The sequence below is a fragment of the Neomonachus schauinslandi genome, chromosome 15, assembly GCF_002201575.2.
Source record: "Neomonachus schauinslandi chromosome 15, ASM220157v2, whole genome shotgun sequence".
NCBI lineage: Eukaryota > Metazoa > Chordata > Mammalia > Carnivora > Phocidae > Neomonachus > Neomonachus schauinslandi.
The window spans coordinates 14,710,202-14,731,460 of record NC_058417.1 but is presented as its reverse complement, the minus strand read 5'-3'; the positions used below and the strand labels follow the sequence as shown (position 1 = coordinate 14,731,460).

Genomic DNA, 21,259 nt, shown 5'->3' with positions numbered 1-21,259 from the left:
CCTTAAGGCTTTTCTTTTTCTTAGATTTATTTATTTTATTTTAGAGAGAGAGAGCGCACACACGAGCAGGAGGGGCAGAGGGAGAGGGAGAGAGAATCTCATGCAGACTTCGTGCTGAGTGCGGAGCCTGACGCGGGGCCTGATCTCATGACCCTGAGACCACGTCCTGAGCCGAAACCAAGAATTGGCTGCACCACCCAGGTGCCCCCAAAAACTTTAGCTTGCTTATTTATTTATTTATTTATTTAAAGATTTCACTTATTCATTTGACAGAGAGAGCACAAGCAGAGGGAGTGGCAGGCAGAGGGAGAGGGAGAAGCAGGCTCCCCATCAAGCAGGGAGCCCGACGCAGGGCTCGATCCCAGGACCCCGGGATCATGACCTGAGCCGAAGGCAGATGCCCAACCAGCTGAGCCACCCAGGCGCCCCAAAACTTCAGCTTTTCATGCAAGCACAGATATCCCCCAGTCAAGCTAATGTCACCTGACAACACAGGATAACACACGGACAGATAAGAGAGGTGATTTGTAACTTAAGGAAATGTTTCATAAAGCATTTAAGGAAAGCTCCCAAGTACACCTAAAATGGGAACCTGACATGTGAAAATTCTAAACACATTCTTTTTAAGGAAGCATGCCTATTTTACAGAGTATAAGAGGACCTTTTTTTAGGAACATGAAACATGACAAGTGTTTGGAACAGAATACAGAGCTGTCCTCAGGACTAAATTTTCAAGAAGAAAAATTTATCTCCATGAAAAAAAAAATCTCACTGGCCACTGTCTTGCCACAGTGAATTAGTAGAAAGAAGAATAAATGAGATCCTGCCTGACCTTCAATCACACGTTTGAACGTAAACTGTGTTCTAAACACTAAGTTTCCTGAAAAGGTACTGCCAGACATCTCCAGGCTATTCATTTCCTGATGAGAAATGCTGAGGCTAGCAGTGGGGACTTCCTGGGCAGGCCAGGGAGGGCAAGCTCTCAAAGCAGCATGGACCTGACGTTCCTTTCCACTAACTCACTGGAACCACTCGGTCACGGACGGTGATATGGCAACCAGGGTTCAGAACAGAGAGTCTCCCAGCCTTCTGGCCAGGATGGAAATCTAGACTATTGTTCTACACATCCAGGCAGAAAAGAGCTATCACCCCCCACTTCTGTCGCTCGAGTCTGAAACCACAAGCAGCAATGATTCTATTAGTGTTTGGTCAGCGGGTCTGCCAAGAGTACAGAAGGAGAGGCCAATAATAAGGACTGGAAAACTGGTAGGAGACAAATTTAGAGTTGCCATCCCAGGAAGAGACTGCCCAACAATAAAGTGGCCCCATACTTATTTCTCTATTCACAATTTACACTGTACCAGTTTTAACAGAGGATTCGAGAAAGCTAGATACGATAACATGAAATGATGTCTCTAGAGGTAAGGAGCCTCGGTGATTTCTTGTTTTATAATTATTTTTCAGTTACAACACAACTACTAAGAGCATAAGTTCCCACTAGAGTGGTACATAACATGTCATTACTACTAGAAGCCATAGGAATGTTCCAGGGAAATAGACTATCATCATTTAGTGAGATGGAGTCTAGCCAAAACCCCAGGCTAACATCCAGATGCCTGCAGATCAGCTAAAATCCTTTTAAAGGGCTTAGGCTCTCCAGACACTAGTTTCAAGTCTTTTCTGGGAACTGGGAGTTTTTACAGGAGGGTAGTTAACTATCTGAAGAAAACCTTGCGTTCCTACACTGAAGGCCCCAATGAGATGGGTGGCGAGTCCAATAAACAAGATTTCATCTTCTGTAGCTCCTGGATCTCGTCATTGCAAGGGCCATAGTGCACCATCAGAACCTTTTCTGCCCTCTGTATTGTGTTCAGTGCTTCTGGGATTGCAAACCTGAACCAAAGGAGGTAAAAGGAGTGAAGCCACTCATTCAGTCAAGCAAACATTAATCAACGGCCTACTCCCACCCTGTGAAGAATACAAAATTATCTAAGATCAGTTTGTTCTCAGGGATCTCACAATCTAGAAGGGTAGGGGAGAGACCTTCACAAACACACTGTAAGGCAGAGTTTGAAAACAAAGTTATGAGAAAAAGCATAAAGATTCTAAGGTCCTGAGAAATAGGCAAATCTCAAGGTGTTCAATCTGGGATTTATCCCATGGTCTCCTCAGGAGTCTTCACCTGCAGGTAACCAAGTCCACCCCAGACCTGACTCTGCAGCCCTGTTCTCTTGACCAAATGGGCGACCTCTATGTCTTGGGTATCAGGTCCACAAACCATTCATAATCTTAGGATCGAGCTTCAAACATTGCCTCACCCCAAAGTGCACCAATGGCAGCTTTATCAAGGCTGGAAGGAAGTATTCCATCTAGAAATAGGGCCTCCCAATGACATCAACACCTACTGTTCTTTCCGTTAAACCTTCTGTTAAACCTTCAAAGCAGGGTCTCTCTGCCTTGACACTAGTGCCATTTTGGGCCGGATACTTCTGAGCTGTGGGGGGCTGTCCTGTGCATTGCAGGATGTTTACTAGCATCTGGGCCTCCACCCTGAATCATGACAACCAAAAATGTCTCCAGACATTGCCAAATATCCCCTGGGGGCAAAATTACTCCTGGTTGAAAACAACTGCTTTAAAAGGAAAAGGATGGGGGAAGGAAGAGCCCCTGGAGTTGAAGGTGCTGAGAAAGAGGGCAGTGAGGGAGGCGTGAGGAAGCAGAGGGCTAAGGAGAGCTGCCGGGATGCGGGTGGTGGGACCGCCTGGCAACTTCCCCCTAGGAATGTCCCTCCAGTGCTAAGAGCTTTCCCCATATCTCTCAGGAAGAAATTCTAAAGCTTCAAGTTTGTCAGCAAAACAGAAGGAAAGGATCTTTCCTCAGGGGGAAATAAAGGAAGTTTCCACATGCTTAAAAGCACCATAGGAGAAAAGTAACGCCAGAAGAGCCTAATAAAAGACAGTGTGTGGCCTAGAGGGTGTTAGGAAACCAGAGAAAGACTTACCCATTGAAAAAGAGTTGGGCCAGTTTGAAGAGCTCATGGCCCATTTCAACACTGGATGGCCCATGCTGAACCTCAACCACTTGGAGACTCTTCTGGAGATGGGTAGCTGACTTTTGCCAGTCCCCTGTAAAGAAAGAGAAATCTGGTTCCAGAAAAGAACCACAGTCAACTGTGTTGGGTGAGTGTTTTCAGGGTGAGGAAAGCTCAGTGGAAGGTGAGAACAGCTTCAGCTGAAAAGACTGAGAGGAGTCCAACCAGATGAGACTGGGCTCATGACCAAAAGCATAAGGCAAACGTGGTCCTCGGAGCAGCAGATGAAGACATGTGCCTTACCTAAGGCAGCGTAAGCCTGGGCCAGGGCATCCTCCATCTCTCCTACCATGCTGTGTTCTGCTGACAGGAAGCTCTCAGCGTCGTGCCGGCACCCCAACAACAGCTGAATGGCTCGCTCTATCAATGCAAAGGAAGGTGGCCTCATTCCTACACAAACCCAGGCCTAGAAATGAGAACCCAGCTCTTAAGTTCCATATTGGCTGGGCTGAATGCGGAAACCCCACTTTGTCTCCTTGTTGTGACCGACCCACAATGTTTGTTCCGATAAAGCTGTTGTTCCCTCACAGTTTCTCTTTCAGCAGAAGAGGTGTGAGGTGAGGCCTCCCCACACTGACGCTGGGTTTCCAACTTCAAGTGGCCTAGATTCCACTTACGATCATCATTTCTCTTGACTCAGAAATCTAAGTTAAAGGTCAACTTTTACAAAGTCGGGTAAATAAATTCCTATGACATCAAGTTCTAAGGCAGAATTTGTAAGGATAATGTGGAGTTCCACAAGTCTCTCTGAAAATAGCAGGCTACTTCTATCCACTGGGTACTTGTTCCACTGCTCTCTAGAAGAGATGGGGCTCTGAGGAGAGCAGACCAATCTCTCTAGGAAATTAGGTCATTAGGCCCTGGAATTAAAATAAATGACACAGAACTTCTGGATCTGCACAAAGACCACGGATGTCAGAGATAACCCTTTAGTCATCACGGGGTACTTTAACTTCGCTCCCTGACCCCCAGGAGAACAACAGCTTAAATCATCTGGCCCTTTTCAAGGACACCACACAAACTCAGCCGGTTAGGGCTTGGGCTCATTGGCCTGCATAGCCATCTTGTGGCTGGCATGGGGATAATTAAATGTAATTCTTCTATCATCACTGAGTAGCCTCGAGTCCAAGGTGAACCCAGAATAAATAAAAAGGGACGGGCTGGAGGACCAAAGCAGGGAGCCAGTCTCACCTAGTTGACCACTTGTGAGAAGCTTCCGGGCCTGCCCAACCTGCTGCTGAAGGTCCTGTAACCGGGAGATGAGGTGATCCCTGCTGACTGATTCCGTACAGGACGTGCTGCCACAGCTCAGAACGTCACCTCCCTGTGAAAGTCAGTTTGTCTTTAGTCCTGTACCACAGTCGGTTAGCAACACGGCATGTGTTTTACATTATAGGGTCGCTCTGCAGCTTCCGACCCTATGGGGCAAAGAGATGTCCCTACTAATACACCATGACCAAAGCCTGACTTAACTGGGTTTGGCAGCAGCAACGCTAATGAAAGCAGTAGGCGGTCCCTCCCGGAGACTTAATTTTTGCAACCAAAATTAAACTGGTACAGGTCAGTTTCTTTCCATCTCTATACCCCTCTCCTGTGTCTCTGGATCCAGAACTTTGGATGACAGACATATTTCTAGCGGTTATGAAGAAGCCATTAGTATAGAGTTGTTAAATCACTCTGTTATGCACCTGAAATTAATGTGACATTGTGTGTCAACTGTACTTTCATTAAAAAAAAGCAAAAGCCAGGGGCACCTGGGTGGCTCGGTCGGTTAAGCGTCCAACAGTCGGTTTCGCCTCAGGTCCTGATCTCAGGGTCATGGGATCGAGCCCTGCATCGGGCTCCATGCTCAGTGCGGAGCTTGCTGGAGATTCTCTCTCCCTTTGCTCTGGCCCTCCCACTTGTGCTCTCTCTCTCTAAAATAAATAAATAGGGATGCCTGGGTGGCTCAGTCAGTTAAATGTCTGCTTTCAGATCAGGTCATGATCCCAGGGTCCTGGGATCGAGTTCTGAAATCGGGTCCTTGCTCAGCGGAGAGTCTGCTTCTCCTTCCACCTGCCACTCCCCCGCTTGTGCGTGCGCTCTCTCTCTGACAAACAAATAAAATATTAAAAAAAAAATAAAATAGGGGTGCCTGGGTGGCTCAGTCGTTAAGCGTCTGCCTTCGGCTCAGGTCATGATCCCGGGGTCCTGGGATCGAGCCCCGCATCGGGCTCCCTGCTCCGCAGGAAGCCTGCTTCTCCCTCTCCCACTCCCCCTGCTCGTGTTCCCTCTCTCGCCGTGTCTCTGTCAAATAAATAAATAAAATCTTTAAAAAAAAAAAAGCAAAACCGTAAGAAAACCAATAGGAAGAGATGCCAGGTGAGGCCTCCCTATATTTGACCTTGGGTTTGTAACTTCAGCTTTGCAACACGGCCAGCTCTACACTACACTTACGGTTCCCCGAAGAATACTGTATCCTCTGGCAGAGGAGAAAATCTTTGAGGTGGACTTTTGCTGTTTTTAATTATTTATTCACTTATTTATTTTTAATTTTTTGGGGGGGGAGGGGCAAAGGGAGAAGGAGAGAGAGAATCTTAGGCAGGTTCCATGCCCAGCAAGGAGCCCAGTGTGGGGCTTGATCCCATGACCCTAAGATCATGACCCGAGCTGAAATCAAGAGTCGGATGCTCAACTGACTATGCCACCCAGGTGCCCCAGGTGCTGTTTTTTTTTTAAATGCCAGTATCTAGACCCACATTTGGCAACGGCAACATGATTTCTCCCAAGGATCCTCTCCTACCCTCCCAGAGTCAGTGCCTGGTGGCTGAGGGGGTGGGCGTGTGGCTCGCATCTGACCCATTCCTCTGGGCCCAACGGCTGGAGGAAAACTATGAGTCTGATTTGCCACCAGCCACGGGTATCAGGTCAATGAAATGCAGTAAAATTTTTGCCCAGACTGCTGTCGGGGAGCGCGTGCCTTTACCCCCCCGGAGCAGAGGCTGTGAGGCTGGGGCTGCAGGTGGCTGTCCTGCCCCAACCAGAGGGAAGTCTGGCTGGGACCGTGCTGACTGAGAAAGTGGAGCTGAGGCAGGTAGAGACAAATTGGGCCTTGGTGGGCGCCTGGGTGGCTCAGTTGGTTGAGCGACTGCCTTCGGCTCAGGTCATGACCCTGGAGTCCCTGGATCGAGTCCCGCATCGGGCTCCCTGCTCGGCGAGGAGCCTGCTTCTCCCTCTAACCCTCCCCCTTCTCATGTACTTTCTCGCTCTCTCAAATAAATAAATAAATCTTTAAAAAAAAAAAAAATTGGGCCTTGGTGACGTTCTCAGCCCCTGGATCAAGCGGTTAGCTGAAATACCCCCGCACTGGGACCTTTCAGTGATTTACTTGAGCAAATAAATTCTCAAGTCTTTTTTCCCCCCCCTTTCTCTCAGACCAGTTTAGGGGGGATTTTCTGTTATTTGCCAAGAGACCGATGACTAGACCCAGCCTTTCCTGGGTGGAGGGGTAACCAGTGTGCGGGCAAGATGGGCTGAAGGGGAAGACACTGTGGCTCTCAGCCTCTCCTGGAGATTTATGGCCTCTGGGCTGGATGACTGACCTCCAGCACAAGTGGAGAAGAGAAGGGAGAAGAGAGCTTCACCTGCAGGGGTGCTCTGCACCGGTCACAACAGAATGCCTCCCACCGGGGCCCGACGGCAGCCCGGTGCTTCTCCTTCTGACAAGCCGGGCAGCCACAGTCAAAGAAGTACTGGGACCTCAGCTTCTGCCGCCTCTCGGCAACAGCCATCCTGCTGCGGTGAGGCCCTGCGGAGAGACCACGCCTGGCCAATGTTTACGGCAACAGAGAGTCGGGCACTACTTACAAAACTTCAGCTTAGCAGAGGTGTTCTTCATCATGCGACAAGTACCCTTTACTCAAACACTCGTGGCGCTAGATATAGAAATAAGCTTCCAAGTTGCAAGGAAAAAAAAAACCCAAAGTTATTCTTAGCCCATTTTTTGGAAAAGGAAGTTTATGGGATTAAGCAGGGAGATACATGATAGTTTAGACACAACAGGGCCAAGGAAGGAGGCCAGAGGCCTTTTTTTGGGGGGGGCCTAAGTATGCACTGCCTTCACCTGTCCGGGGGTTTGCTCGTTCTCATTCGCCCTGTCCTTTCCTGCCAGAGAAGCGTGGCCAGTGATGAGGAGGGAGGGCTCACCATAGCAGTGGAGGATCTCTTGCCCTTTTCCAATCTTCTCTGATGCCCGGATGGTGGCGACGGTGCTAATGAAGGACACGCTGGTGTTGGGGCTACAGGAATGGTTCAGGAGGCTGACAACAGGGAAGATGCCTGTGGCAAGGCGGACCTGTCTGCTGTTGGTAACGCTGTTCTCTTTAGATCCTGAAAGTGCTGGAGGAGAAAGGAAAAATGTGTCAGGACGTTAGTCTTGGCCTCACCATCCATTCCTCAGAAGATGAGCTGGGCAACTGGGCCTGAAGCCCATCTGAGTCATAGCTCCACAGCCAGATCCAATATACATCAGATGGAAAACAACTCACAGCAAACTCTCATCCCCAGGAAGCAAAGCAAATGAACACATGAAAAGTCCACCGGAATCCTGGAACCTAACCATTGTGTCTCAATATCAGAAAAAAATCCAAAGGTTAGAATTTATTTAAAAAAATAATAAAGGAACTATCAGTCGGGAACCTTCCAGATAGACAGTTTCATAATGTTCACCAGGACACAGAAAACCAGAGTACCTGCTGAGGTTATTTCCCAAAGGCTTCTATAGTTGAAGCTGCTTTTGTTTAACTGGTCTTTGGTTAGTTAATAGAACAAATAACCTAATTATTCTCCCAAACTAAACAGGTTTATAATACATTCTTAAAAATCATATTCCTTAAGCTCACCTGTTTATTTTTGCCGTCTGTCACAACTTTGTGGGAAATCAGCCAGCAGTAGTTGTCATTGAGAAAAAACCTCTCTGGCGGTACCTGGGGGGCTCAGTCGGTTAAGCGCCTTCAGCTCAGGTCATGATCCCAGGGTCCTGGGATTGAGCCCTGCATGGGGCTCCCTGCTCAGCAGGGAGTCTGCTTCTCCCTCACCCTCTGCCCCTCCCCCGTTCATGCTCTCTCTGTCTGTCTTTCTCTCAAAAATAATAAATAAATCGGGGCCCCTGGGTGGCTCAGTCGTTAAGCGTCTGCCTTCAGCTTGGATCATGATCCCAGGGTCCTGGGATCGAGCCCCACATCAGGCTCTCTGCTCAGCGGGAAGCCTGCTGCTCCCTCTCCCACTCCCCTGCTTGTGTTCCCTCTCTCGCTGTGTCTCTCTCTGTCAAACAAATAAATAAAATCTTTAAAAAAATAAATATTTGGGGAAAAAAACCAAAAACGAAAAGCTCCATTCAAGACAGTCTCATGTCCCAAACAATCTCTTCTTTGAAACACAATTAACCAGCAATTTAACTACATGATTGAAAATTAGGAAGGAAGGAAAAGGCCTCTAAGCAGTGAGGCTATTTCTGCACCAAAGCTCCTACGCTTACATTCATAGATGAGGAGTTCTTTATCCTCTCATGCAGTCCTATTTGCTCTTATTTTAGCCACAGTTTTAACTGGCTTGGTTATTCAGTTTCTCAGCCCACAGCAGTTGAGAAACAGAGAACTAATAAGAGGCAGGTTTTCTGACAACGGCAAAAGAGACAGGGTGACAGACACGAGAAGGAGGAAGAAAACTTATATAAGAATAACAGCTTTAGGGCAAACAAAAACACTAGTACCACTCAAGCTTTACACTGTAACATTTCCCTCAATCAGAGGTTCCTAGACTGATGGTATATCTATGTGGGTTTTGTAATAGCCATACATATCTCAGGAAGATGCACGCACTAGATAACTTTGGGCATCCAGAATGGCTTAAACTGTGTTCAATTGGTGGAAGCATGAGGAAATTGTATTTTCTTTTTTTTTTTTTTAAGATTTTATTTATTTGACAGAGAGAGAGAGCGAGAGCAGGAACACAAGCAGGGGGAGTGGGAGAGGGAGAAGCAGGCTTCCTGCTGAGCAGGGAGCCCGATGTGGGACTCGATCCCGGGACCCCAGGATCACGACCTGAGCCGAAGGCAGACGCTTAACGACTGAGCCACCCAGGCACCCAGGAAATTGTATTTTCAACCACAGTGGTTGAAATACGAAAGATACTCGTACTTCAGAGGGAAACTTTCAGTTTTCTGGATAACTGAAAAACCATGAGGAATCTCAACCCACCAATCACCGAAGAAATGAAGCAGTCTAGGGACAAATGTAATGAATAAAGAAAATATCATGAACCACCATGTGGAAATGTTCTAGAAAGGCAAACATTAAATATAGGAATAGTGTTGTCTCTCTGCAGACAATTCTATTATCTGTTGCTATGGAGGACAAGAATAGAACAAGTAAATAAAACTTCACAGGGAATCCAAATGACTCAATTTCAGTCAACAGTCCTACAAATTGTATTGAAACCTTTCATCAGAGCTTCTCGTAAGTATTTAGCAGATTTTGGTTTCTCCTCCTTTCCCCCCTGTCCAATGCCTACCTTCTGGAGTATGTGCTAATGAGCAGGGAAAATGCTAAAAGGTAGGCAGCAGGAAGAAGCAGTACAGGGCATGACCAGTTTGTAGTCTGAATAATCAGCCTCTGCTTAATTAAAAGCTGACTTGCATTCCCAACTACTGATAACTGGCAAGCTATATTAGAACAGTTGCTAAAATTTTCCCAGAAAAATTATCACAATACAGTGAGTAATGCTAGCTTTGTGAATTATTTATAGATTATTCTCTAACATAAGTAGGCCCAGGAGCTGAGTGGGGTGAATATTTATGTCAGAGTTGAGTCTCTAATTATTTCTAAAAATTAAGTATTGACTTAAAAAAAATTATCCAATATTTTGCATTAGTCATCTGTTAGCAGAGATAATGGAAAGTGAGAATATATATGAAACTTATCAACCAAATTTAATATGTGACATTTTGTGTACAAAACAAAAACAAAGAGGGAGTGATTCTTTATTTTACTAAAAGTGTACCTTGGTAATAGCCCCTAGTGCATTTAAAATGGATTCAAAGGGCACCAGGGGGTCCCAGTCTGTTAAATGTCTGACTCGTGATTTCAGCTCAGGTCATGATCTTGGGGTTGTGAGATCGGGCCCTGTGTTGGGTTCCATGCTCAGGGGAGTCTGCTCTCCCTCCCCCTCTACCTCTCCCCTCATGTGCTCTCTCTTTCTCTTGAATAAATAAATAAACGTTAAAAAAAATAAAATGGGAAGGGGCGCCTAGGTGGCTCAGTTGGTTAAGCAACTGCCTTCAGCTCAGGTCATGATCCTGGAGTCCCAGGATCGAGTCCCACATCGGGCTCCCTGCTCAGTGGGGAGTCTGCTTCTCCCTCTGACCCTCTCCCCTCTCATGCTCTCTCTCAAATAAATAAATAAAAAAATCTTAAAAAAAAATAAAAATAAAAAAATAAAATGGGATTCAAGTACAGAAGAAAAAGATTCATTCACAATACTTCCAGAATATACCTATTCTGGTAGACATTTATTTATTTATTAAAGATTTTATTTATTTATTTGACAGAGAGAGACAGTGAGAGAGGGAGCACAAGCAGGTGGAGTGGGAGAGGGAGAAGCAGGCTTCCCACTGAGCAGGGAGCCCCATGCGGGGCTTGATCCCAGGACGCCGGGATCATGACCTGAGCCGAAGGCAGACGCTTAACAACTGAGCCACCCAGGCGCCCTATTTTTTTTTTTTTTTTTTAAGATTTTATTTATTTACTTGACAGAGAGAGACACAGCGAGAGAGGGAACACAAGCAGGGGGAGTGGGAGAGGGAGAAGCAGGCTTCCCGAGGAGCAGGGAGCCCGATGTGGGGCTTGATCCCAGGACCCAGGGATCATGACCTGAGCCGAAGGCAGAAGCTTAACAACTGAGCCACCCAGGCACCCCTCTGGTAGATATTTTATAACACAAGAAATTTGTGTGTATATCACACAAATAAGGACAGAAACTGAAGGTAGATTCCTTGGTTGTTGAAGAGTGAAAGCAAACGGCAGTGAATTAATCTGAACCTACAGGGAACCTCATTAAACCTTGTAATGAATCCAGATACATCTCAAATCTGCCGTTCCCTCTGAGATAGAACCACACTGACGGAGGTCTAGAATATCATCAATGGCCAGTTCTGTGCCTTAAGATTAGTACCAAAGAAAGGTTCCTGAGGAACTTTGATTAAATAGGATTTTTTTTTTAAAGATTTTATTTATTTATTTGACAGAGAGAGCGAGAGAGCACAAGCAGGCGGAACGTTAGAGGGAAAGGGAGAAGCAGGCTCCCCGCCAAGCAGGTAGCCTGATGCGGAGCTCGATCCCAGGCATGACCTGAGCCGAAGGCAGATGCTTAACCATCTGAGCCACCCAGGCACCCCTGATTAAATCGGATTTATGCAAAGATAATAACATACATTTTTACAGGTTTTGGTCAAAGTCTATCCTAGTTAATGCTTGAATCCTTCTGTGCTGCTAATGAGGTTCCGTAAGAACACTAACTGGGAAGTGTTGGAACCCCAAGGAAATAATGAAAAGGGATATAACATGATTAGAAATATGAGCAGACTAAAACAAAATCAGATTGGACTCAAAACTGAAAGTGAACATTGCTGGTGGGCGTGTAACTGGTGCAACTTTCCTGGAGAGCAATTTTGCAGTATGTATCAAGGTGCCTTAAAAACGTTCTTATAGGGGCTCCCGGGTGGCTCAATCAGCTGGGCTTCCAACTCTAGATTTCGGCTCAGGTCATGATTTGGGGTCATGGGATCAAGCCCTGCCTTGGACCCGCACAGAGTCTGCTTGAGTTTCTCTCCCTATGCCCCTCCCCCAGCTCATGGGCACTCGTGTGTGCTCTCTCTCAAATAAATAAATAAATCTTTAAAAAAAATTAAAAATGTTCATATAAAAAAAGTTCCTATCATTTGAATTGTTTTTATTATTTAGAAAATGAATTAAAATTACAAAAGGAATACATGGTAGCCAGAAAAAAAATTACGAAGTGAAAATTATAGAGAAAATAAGTCATCTGTAAGCCTATCAGCCAGGTAGAACAGTTTGGGGCATTTTCTTGCAGGCCTCTTTCTAGCCTTATGTATGAAATTCTCATGTGAGGCACAGAGCTATTTGTAAGTTACTTCTTTTCACTTAACACACCATGGCCATTTCTTTATACTCTAACCTAAAATGCATATTATAGTTAAAGAAAAAAGCCAAAAAAGCAACACTGCCAATCTAATAGGGAAAGAATGGTATCTTGTTTTAATTACAAGAGGGCTTAAACATGACCATGTTTACTACTGCTTTGATAAAGGGCTTGCTCATGTACCTTTTTAAACAGCTTTTTATTTTTTTTTAAGATTTATTTATTTATTTATTTATTTGAGACAGAGAGAATGAGAGACAGAGAGCATGAGAGGGAGGAGGGTCAGAGGGAGAAGCAGACTCCCTGCCGAGCAGGGAGCCCGATGCGGGACTCGATCCTGGGACTCCAGGACCATGACCTGAGCCGAAGGCAGTCGCTTAACCAACTGAGCCAGGCGCCCTTAAACAGCTTTTTAAAGATATAATTTATCTACCATAAAATTCACCTATTTTAAGGGTACTAATTCAATGATTTTCTTTAGGAAATTCATATAAGTTGTGTAACCATTATCACAATCTAGTTTTACATTTTCACCACTATGCATATGCTTAAAGACTGACTTTAAGAGTTGCCTAGTTGCTAGAAATGTTCTCTCATTTTGTCATTTACATTTTAGCTTATGGGGTTTTCCCCCCCCCCTCTGGGGGTGGTTTTCTTTTAAAGTAACAACTATTTTGGGTGCCTGGGTGGCTTAGTTTGTTAAGGGTCCGACTCCTGATTTTGGCTCAGGTCATCATCTCCGGGTGTGAGATTGAGCCCTGAGTATCAGGGAGTCTGCTTGTGATTCTTTCCCTCTGCCCCTTCCCTCCACTTGCATGAGTGCCCTCGCTCTCTCCTGGGTGAATAAATAAATCTTTAAAAACAAACAAACAAAAAAACCCAACTATTTCATTTGCTTACAGTGCTCTGTGCCAGCCACTTTGCCCAGAGTTCAACTACACATGTTTTCCACTGGTCTTACCCGGGGCTATTCATATGATTGCATTCATCTAGCATATGGTCTTCTACCCTCAAGAAGGCTAGACTTAAAAAAAAAAAAAAGGCTAACTTAGGCTTGTTCATATGGCTATACACCATCATTCCAAGAAAATGACAAAGAAGCTACAAGGCCTCTTAAAGCCTAGCCTCAAAAGTCACATAAGGTCACTTCTACTGCATTCCACGGGTCAAAGTAAGTTACAGGGCTGGCCCAGATTCAAGGACAGAGGAAACAAACTCTACCTCTTGATTGGAGAAAAAGCAATGTCAAGTTGCAAAAGGGCAAACATACAGGGGTGGGTGAAATTGTTGCGATCATCTTTGTAAACAATCTTCCCCAGAAGCCTGGAGGTTCACTCAGTCCTCTCATTGTCCATATGAGAATACTGACTGAAATTTCTCTGACATTGGTGGTAGCAACATCTTTCTAGATATGTCTCCTGAGGCAAGGGAAACAAAAGCAAAAATAGACTATTGGACTACACCAAAATATAAAGCTTTTGCACAGCAAACTAAATAACGGACAAAACTACAAGGGAATCTTCTGAATGGGAGAAGGTATCTGTAAATGACATATCTGATAAAGGTTAGTGTCCAAAATATATAAAGAACTGATTCAACTCAACACCCAAAAAACAAATAATCCAATTAAAAAATTGGGGCGCCTGGGTGGCTCAGATGGTTAAGCGTCTGCCTTCGGCTCAGGTCATGATCCCAGGGTCCTGGGATCAAGTCCCGCATCGGGCTCTCTGCTCCTTGGGAGCCTGCTTCTCCCTCTGCCTCTCTCTCTCTCTGTCTCTCATGAATAAATAAATAAAAATCTTTAAAAAAAAAAAATGGGCAGAAGAACAGACATTTCTCCAAAGACATACAAATGGCCAAGAGACACATGAAAAGATGATCAACATCACTCATCATCAGGGAAATGCAAATCAAAAACCTCATACCTGTCAGAATGGCTACAATAAAAAACTCAAGGAACAATAACGTGGGCGAGCATGTGGAAAAAAAGAATCCCTCATGCACTGTTTGTGGGAATGCAAACTGGTGCAGCCACTGTGGGAGACAGTTGGGAGGTTCCTCAAAAAATTAAAAATAGAACTATCCTATGACCCAGTAATTGCACTACTGGGTATTTACCCCGAAGGAATATGAAAACACTAAATCAAAGGGATACATGCACCCCTATGTTCACTGCAGCATTATTTACAATAGCCAAACTATGGAAACAGCCCAAGTGTCCATTGATAGATGAATGGATAAAGAAGATGTGGTGTATGTATACACAATGTAGTATTATTCAGCCATAAAAAAGAATGAAATCTTGCCATTCTAACAACATAGATGGACCTAGAGAATATAACGATAAGCGAAATAAGCCAGTCAGACAAAGATAAATACCATGTGATTTCACTCATATGTGGAATTTAAGAAACAAAATAAGGGGCGCCTGGGTGGCTCAGCTGGTTAAGTGTCTGCCTTTGGCTCAGGTCATGATCCCAGGGTCCTGGGATTGAGCTCTGGGTCAGGCTCCCTGCTCAGCGGGGAGCCTGCTTCTCCCTCTGCCCCTTTCCCTGCTTGTGCTCTCTCTCTCAAATAAATAAGTAAAATCTTTAAAAAAAAAAAAAAGAGAGAGAGAGAGAGAAATGAGCAAAGAAAAAAAGAGAAAGAGAGGGACAAGCCAAGAAACAGACTCTTAACTATGGAGAACAAACCTGATGGTTACCAGAGGGGAGGCGGGTAGAGGGATGGGGGAAATAGGTGGTGGGGATTAAGAGTACACTTGTGGTGATGAGCACTGAGTAATGTATATAATTGTTGAATTACTATATTGTACACCTGAAACTAATATAACATTGTTAACAACACTGGAATTTAAAAAAAGTATACTAAGTGAGACACACAGAAAGTAATCTGAGTTCATAAGGAGAGTTAGCGGTTAGAATCAGTGGAGTGGAAACCCAGGTCTGTTGCCTCTCAGCCCCATATTTTCATTCCTTCAAGGATCTCTTTCACCCGTATTCTCTATCCTCTTCGCATATTATAGTGTTTTTGATATTTGGTCTTTAGGTTAAATCTAGCTATCTTTTATTTACCTAAATTGGATATTCTATGCTTTAAAAAGTTTCTCTCACCCTAAGACCATGTAAGTATTCACTTATCTTTTCCTAGATATTTTATGGTTTAATGTTTCACTGTTCAACTTTTTTTTTTTTTAAGATTTTATTTATTTATTTGACAGAGAGAGAGATAGCGAGAGCAGGAACACAAGCAGGGGGAGTGGGAGAGGGAGAAGCAGGCTTCCCGACGAGCAGGGAGCCCGATGTGGGACTCGATCCCAGGACCCTGGGATCACGACCCGAGCCGAAGGCAGACGCTTAACGACTGAGCCACCCAGGCGCCCCACTGTTCAACTTTTTAATGATTTGGAGAATTTAATACTTTTAGGAGGCTCTCATATCAGTACCATCCTGTCTTCAATTATTGTAGCTTAATGCTGATATGAAATCTGACAGTACCAAGCCCCTTCAGTACTCCTCTATTTATTATTATTATTATTATTATTATTATTGGAGCACCTGGGTGGCTCAGTCGGTTAAGCCACCGACTCTTGATTTTTGGCTCAGTCCTGATCTCAGGGTCCTGAGATGGGGCCCTGCCTTCAGCTCCAGGGCTAGGTGCGAGTCCACTTGAGATTCTCTCTCTCCCTTTCCCTCTCCTCCCCGCCCCACGCTCGCGCTCTCTCACTAAATACAATCTTTAAAAAATATTATTAAGAGTTCAGCTTTTTATTGAACAGGTTACAGAAGAGATGTAGTCAAAAAGACCAAAGCAAACATCATCATTGGGCTCCTCTGATTCTAATTTTTTTTAAAAAAGATTTATTTATTTGAGAGAGAGACACAGCGAGAGACGGAACACAAGCAGGGGGAGTGGGAGAGGGAGAAGCAGGCTTCCCGCTGAGCAGGGAGCCCGATGCGGGGCTCGATCCCCGGACCCTGGGATCATGACCTGAGCCCAGGGCAGATGCTTAACGACTGAGCCACCCAGGCGCCCCCCTCCTCTGATTCTTCTTTCTTTGCTTGTGTCTCCTTCTCCCCGGGGCAGCAGCGGTGGCCCCAGCTGCTGGGATGAGACTCCCAGTGTTGACATTGGCCAGGGCCTTTGCAAACAAGTGGGCGGGAAGGGTTGGACATTTACACCGGGACTTTGAGGAGGGCATGATCTTAGCCAGGGTGAGCCCCACCTGGTCGTGCTGGATGAGTTTGGAGAGGGAGGGTGTGGGCAGGCACCAGCCCTGGCTTCTGAGGAAAAGGGTTCAGTAGACTATTCTCACCACTTATTCAAGATGAACTTTAGAATCAGTGTCCAATTCCAAGAAAAATCCAATTGTGATTTTGTGTGGAATTGCATTGCACTGGTTGGGGGAATGCGGGGGAACTGCCGTTTTTAGTTTTCAGTTTTTCCATCTCAGAATATGGCCTGTCTCTGCATTTACCCAAACCTGTGTATCCCTCCAAGTTACCATATGCTTGCATTTCTGGATGAAGCCCTTCTTGGTCATCTCTTAGCATTCCTTCAATAAACTGCCGGATGTGATATGGCAGTGATTTTTTCAAGGTTCCTACAGGGATATTCACAAGTGAGATTAATCAATAGTTTTTATCCTTGGCTTTGCAAAGTGAGTGGGAAAGGTTTCCCCATGCCCTGGAACACTTTATATTGTATAAAAATGATAAGTTCCTTGAAAGATATTTTTTCTTTGCTTTATAAAAAAAAAAAAAATGTGGCTAGGGACGCCTGGATGGCTCAGATGGTTAAGCATCTGCCTTCGGCTCCGGTTGTCTTCTCAGGGTCCTGGTATCGAGCCCCATGCTGGGCTCCCAGCTCAGTGGGGAGTCTGATGTTGGGGTCCATCCCAGGACCTTGGGATCATGACCTGAGCCGAAGGCAGATGCTTAACTGAGTGAGTCAACCAGGTGTCCCTGGAAATATTTTGATAATCTTTTTCAATTTCTTCCACAATCACTGGATTTTTGAAGTGTTCTCCTGTAGGAGAGGAGAACAGCAGGAAATTTATGTTTTCTACAAAGTTTTCTACTTAATGCTTTCAAATTTAATAGTCTAAAATTTGCTTAAAACTTAAAAATTAATTTATATTATTGACTATATCCCCTTCATTGATCCTCATTTTGTGGGCTTTTTTCTTTTTTCTAAATAGATATCTGAATTAGATTTGCCAAATCCTTGTCTGCATTGAGTCTGTATACGGTAACCTGTTGGCCAAATCCTGCCGGCTGTCTGTTTTTGTAGAGTGTAGTCTAAGAACTGTTTTCACATTTTCAAGTGGTTGAAAAAAAATGAAAAGAATAATGCTCACGATGTGAAAAATTCTAAGAAATCAAATTTCAGAGTCCATCATGAAGTGTGATTGGAGCCCAGCCATACTCATTCATCTGTGCTACAAGGGCAGAGCTGAGTCAAAGAGACACCACAGCCTGCAAAGCCTAAAATATTTACTGTCTGGCCCTTGACAAAGTTTGCTAACCCCTGTGATGAGGAGAACAAAGGCAAAAGAAAAGTAGGTAAAATTAAATTTCCTTACAACTTGCAGCCCACTGACAAATACTTGAGACAGGCATACGGCAATCCTCAAGGAGTTCACAACTGCCTTAATGTTCATGCTTTCCTAGAGGCTAAAAGCAACCTTAGCTTGACAACAGCCAGACCTCCAGGATTCTCTCCCTCCCTCTCCCTCTGCCTGCCCCCCCACTCCCCGCAGTGCACTTGTGCGCTTGACTGCACGCTCTCTCTCTCTCAATAAATAAAAAAATGAAATATTTTTTTTAAAAGATTTTATTTATCTGATAGAAAGAGAGAGAGCACAAGCAGGCAAGGGAGAGGGAGAAGCAGACTCCCTGCTGAGCAGGGAGCCCGCCGTGGGACTTGTTCCAGGACCTGGGATCACGACCTGAGCCAACGGCAGACGCTTAACCGACTGAGCCACCCAGGTGCCCCTCAGTGAACTGGTTTTCTTAAAAATTTTTCTTCCCTAGAATAATGGGAAAGGTATACAATCCATTTTAAAGATTTACTTACTTTTAGAGAGAGAGCATGTCATCAGCAAGAGAGAGAGCAGCGGGAGGGGCAGAGGGAGAGGGAGAGGAGAATCTCAAACAGACCTCTGGTTGAGCTCTGAGCCCAACGAGGGGCTCGATCTCACAACCCCGAGATCACAACCTGAGCCGAAGCCAAGAGTTGGACACTCAACCAACTGAGCCACCCAGGTGCCCCCAATCCATTTTAAATTTACTAGAATAATGTTACTGTATGAATCAGTGTTTTTAATTTTAAAAACATAGTAAAAGTTCAAAGAAGAAGGTAGCAATCACCCATACCTCCACCTTTAGAATTGACTACTGTTAAGATTTTGGTATTTTTGCTTTTAGTCTTTTTTCCCCCCATGTATATATTTTTATTTAGTTATTTAAGATTTCATTTATTTATTTATTTATTATTTTTTTAAAGATTTTATTTATTTATTTGAGAGAGAGAGACACAGTGAGAGAGGGAACACAGGCAGGGCGAGTGGGAGAGGGAGAAGCAGCCTTCCCGTGGAGCAGGGAGCCCAATGCGGGGCTCGATCCCAGGACCCTGGGGTCATGACCCGAGCCGAAGGCAGACGCTTAACAACTGAGCCACCCAGGCGCCCCCATTTATTTATTTATTTTGAGAGAGCAAGAGCGCGTGAGCGCACACGTGTGCACTAGCGGGGCGGGGGGGGGGGCAGAGGGAGAGGGAGAGAGAATTTCAATTAGACTCGGGACTGATCTCACAACCCTGATATCATGACCTGAGCCGAAATCAAGAGTCGGATGCTTAACTGACTGAATCACCCAGGCGCCACTCTATGTATATATTTTTAAAACATCATATAAAGAATAAATTATGCATAAAATATAGAGCCTGACAGGTAAAGCCAAAGTCTCCAATCCTCTTTCCATCACTCCAGGTAGCCAGTATCATGCTATGTATCTATTTCTCCAGTCCTTATTAGCCACAGAAAATACAGGTATTCCTGGCTATACATATATTCATTATCCAAAAGTTTATTCTGAACAACTTGTGAAAAATTTTACCTGAAACTTGCTATGCAAATAAAAACCTGACTATAATGAAATGTCATGCACATGGAGCAAAAACATTAAGGCTAAGATTCTTTGACAGTTAGGGGTAGGCCACTGGTGGAAAGTAGATGGAAGACTCCTTTGGTCCCCATGGCTTGGCCATTCTGCCTCAGGAATTCAGCCTGCTTTTGTTTACTTGGACAGTAGTTTCTATAGTTTTTGGAGCTCCTGACATTTGTATCTTTTTTTTGTATGTTATATTAAGTACTTTAGAGGCAAGACACAATAAAATCAGGAGTCGGTAACTTTCTGCCATTATAATCTGGAAGCCCCGTATACTATTTTTTTATATTCACAAAAACGAAACTAAATGAAAGTAATATTTCTTAAAATGCCAGTGAATGTACCCAAGAGAAAACATAATTTTGGAAAAACACTGAACAGATGTATTTTAGAAGGTAGCAATGGCTCAAAGAAGCAAATGAAAGCAGAGAAGAGAACGGAGACTGCTTGCAATGGGATTTCCTAGCATTATAGGAAGAAGCCAGGGCTATTTTTGGGTGTTCCATGTCTTTCAGGATGGGGAAGACAGTCTTCCTCCAAAACACCTCTAGTGAAACGCCTACACATTGTATAACTTGGCAGTTGCATTAAAATTAAAGATAAAAACATATTGACAAGATTCTAGGCTACCTAATGTAAGACGATCAAAAGAGCTAACTAAGCATGTATAGCTTACTAAAGCCACATTTATATCAGTCTGTCTATAAATCTTAGGTTTAGGTAATATCTAATTTTTCCTTTCAATAGAGTTAATTAGAAAACTGAGAAAAGGGGCGCCTGGGTGGCTCAGTTGGTTAAGCGACTGCCTTCAGCTCAGGTCATGATCCCAGGGTCCTGGGATCGAGTCCCACATCGGGCTCCCAGCTCAGCAGGAAGCCTGCTTCTCCCTCTCCCACTCCCCCTGCTTGTGTTCCTGCTCTCGCTGTCTCTGTCTCTGTCAAATAAATAAATAAAATCTTAAAAAAAAAAAAAAAAAGAAAACTGAGAAAAGTATAATGCCCTAATTGAATTGAAAGACATTATCTGCTAAAATGGAGATCATACAATAGAAAAGTAGAAACACTGTTTCTTTTCTAATAGTATCTGTTGTCAGTACAGTGTCACTCATGATGCTGGGCACATCCAACCTCTCCATCTACCTTAAGTAAGAGTCTTAACTATAGGACCCGGTTCAGGCAAGCAGGGCTAGGCTCATCTGTGTCTAGAGGTGGCCCCTAGATTGTTGGCCCCTGGCCAAAGGACAGCCCAAACAAGCTGGCCAACAGTTCATGGTAGTACTGTGTGAAAAGCTATGCTTGGTCAGATTGCTCTCTTGGAAATTTAAAACAGAAGAATGGGGGCAATTTGTCAATTGGAAAGAGTAGAGACAGAGCAGCTGAGTCACATGAATAAGATTTTGACACCTTAACTCAACTGCAGACCCCTCTTTTTTTTTAAGATTAAAAAAAAAGATTTTATTCATTCATTTGAGAGAGCGAGTGAGAGAGGGCAAGAGCACAAGCAGGGGGAGCAGCGGAGGGAGAGGGAGAAGCAGACTCCCTGCGGAGCAGGGAGCCTGACGTGGGGCTCGATCCCAGGACCCTGGGATCATGACCTGAGCCGAAGGCAGACGCTTAACGACTGAGCCACTCAGGCTCCCCTGCAGACCCCTCTTCTTTCTGTAGTCTTATTATTTCAGTTCTCCTACATAATAAAAATCCCTCTGTAACAGGGTTTTAAATTTTGAAGTATATTTACAAACAAACCCATCATGACTCAGTCAAGTGAGGTGGGATCAAACACTGCTGAGATGAGAAAACTGAGG

General features: G+C 44.6%; 1 protein-coding gene across 1 annotated transcript in view; it reads right to left on the bottom strand.

Moving 5' to 3' along the window:
- Positions 1-1,289: 1,289 nt before the first annotated feature.
- SMYD4 (SET and MYND domain containing 4) overlaps positions 1,290-21,259 on the bottom strand; it is a 49,089-nt gene continuing 29,119 nt past the window's right edge. Inside the window, exons 6-11 of the mRNA XM_021703981.1 lie at positions 7,277-7,459; positions 6,715-6,878; positions 4,283-4,415; positions 3,335-3,451; positions 3,002-3,125; positions 1,290-1,893 (exon numbers count right to left, since the gene is read on the bottom strand). Of these exons, the coding sequence (XP_021559656.1) occupies positions 1,740-1,893; positions 3,002-3,125; positions 3,335-3,451; positions 4,283-4,415; positions 6,715-6,878; positions 7,277-7,459 (875 nt within the window). The 3' untranslated portion in view covers positions 1,290-1,739. The remainder of the gene's footprint in view (positions 1,894-3,001; positions 3,126-3,334; positions 3,452-4,282; positions 4,416-6,714; positions 6,879-7,276; positions 7,460-21,259) is intronic.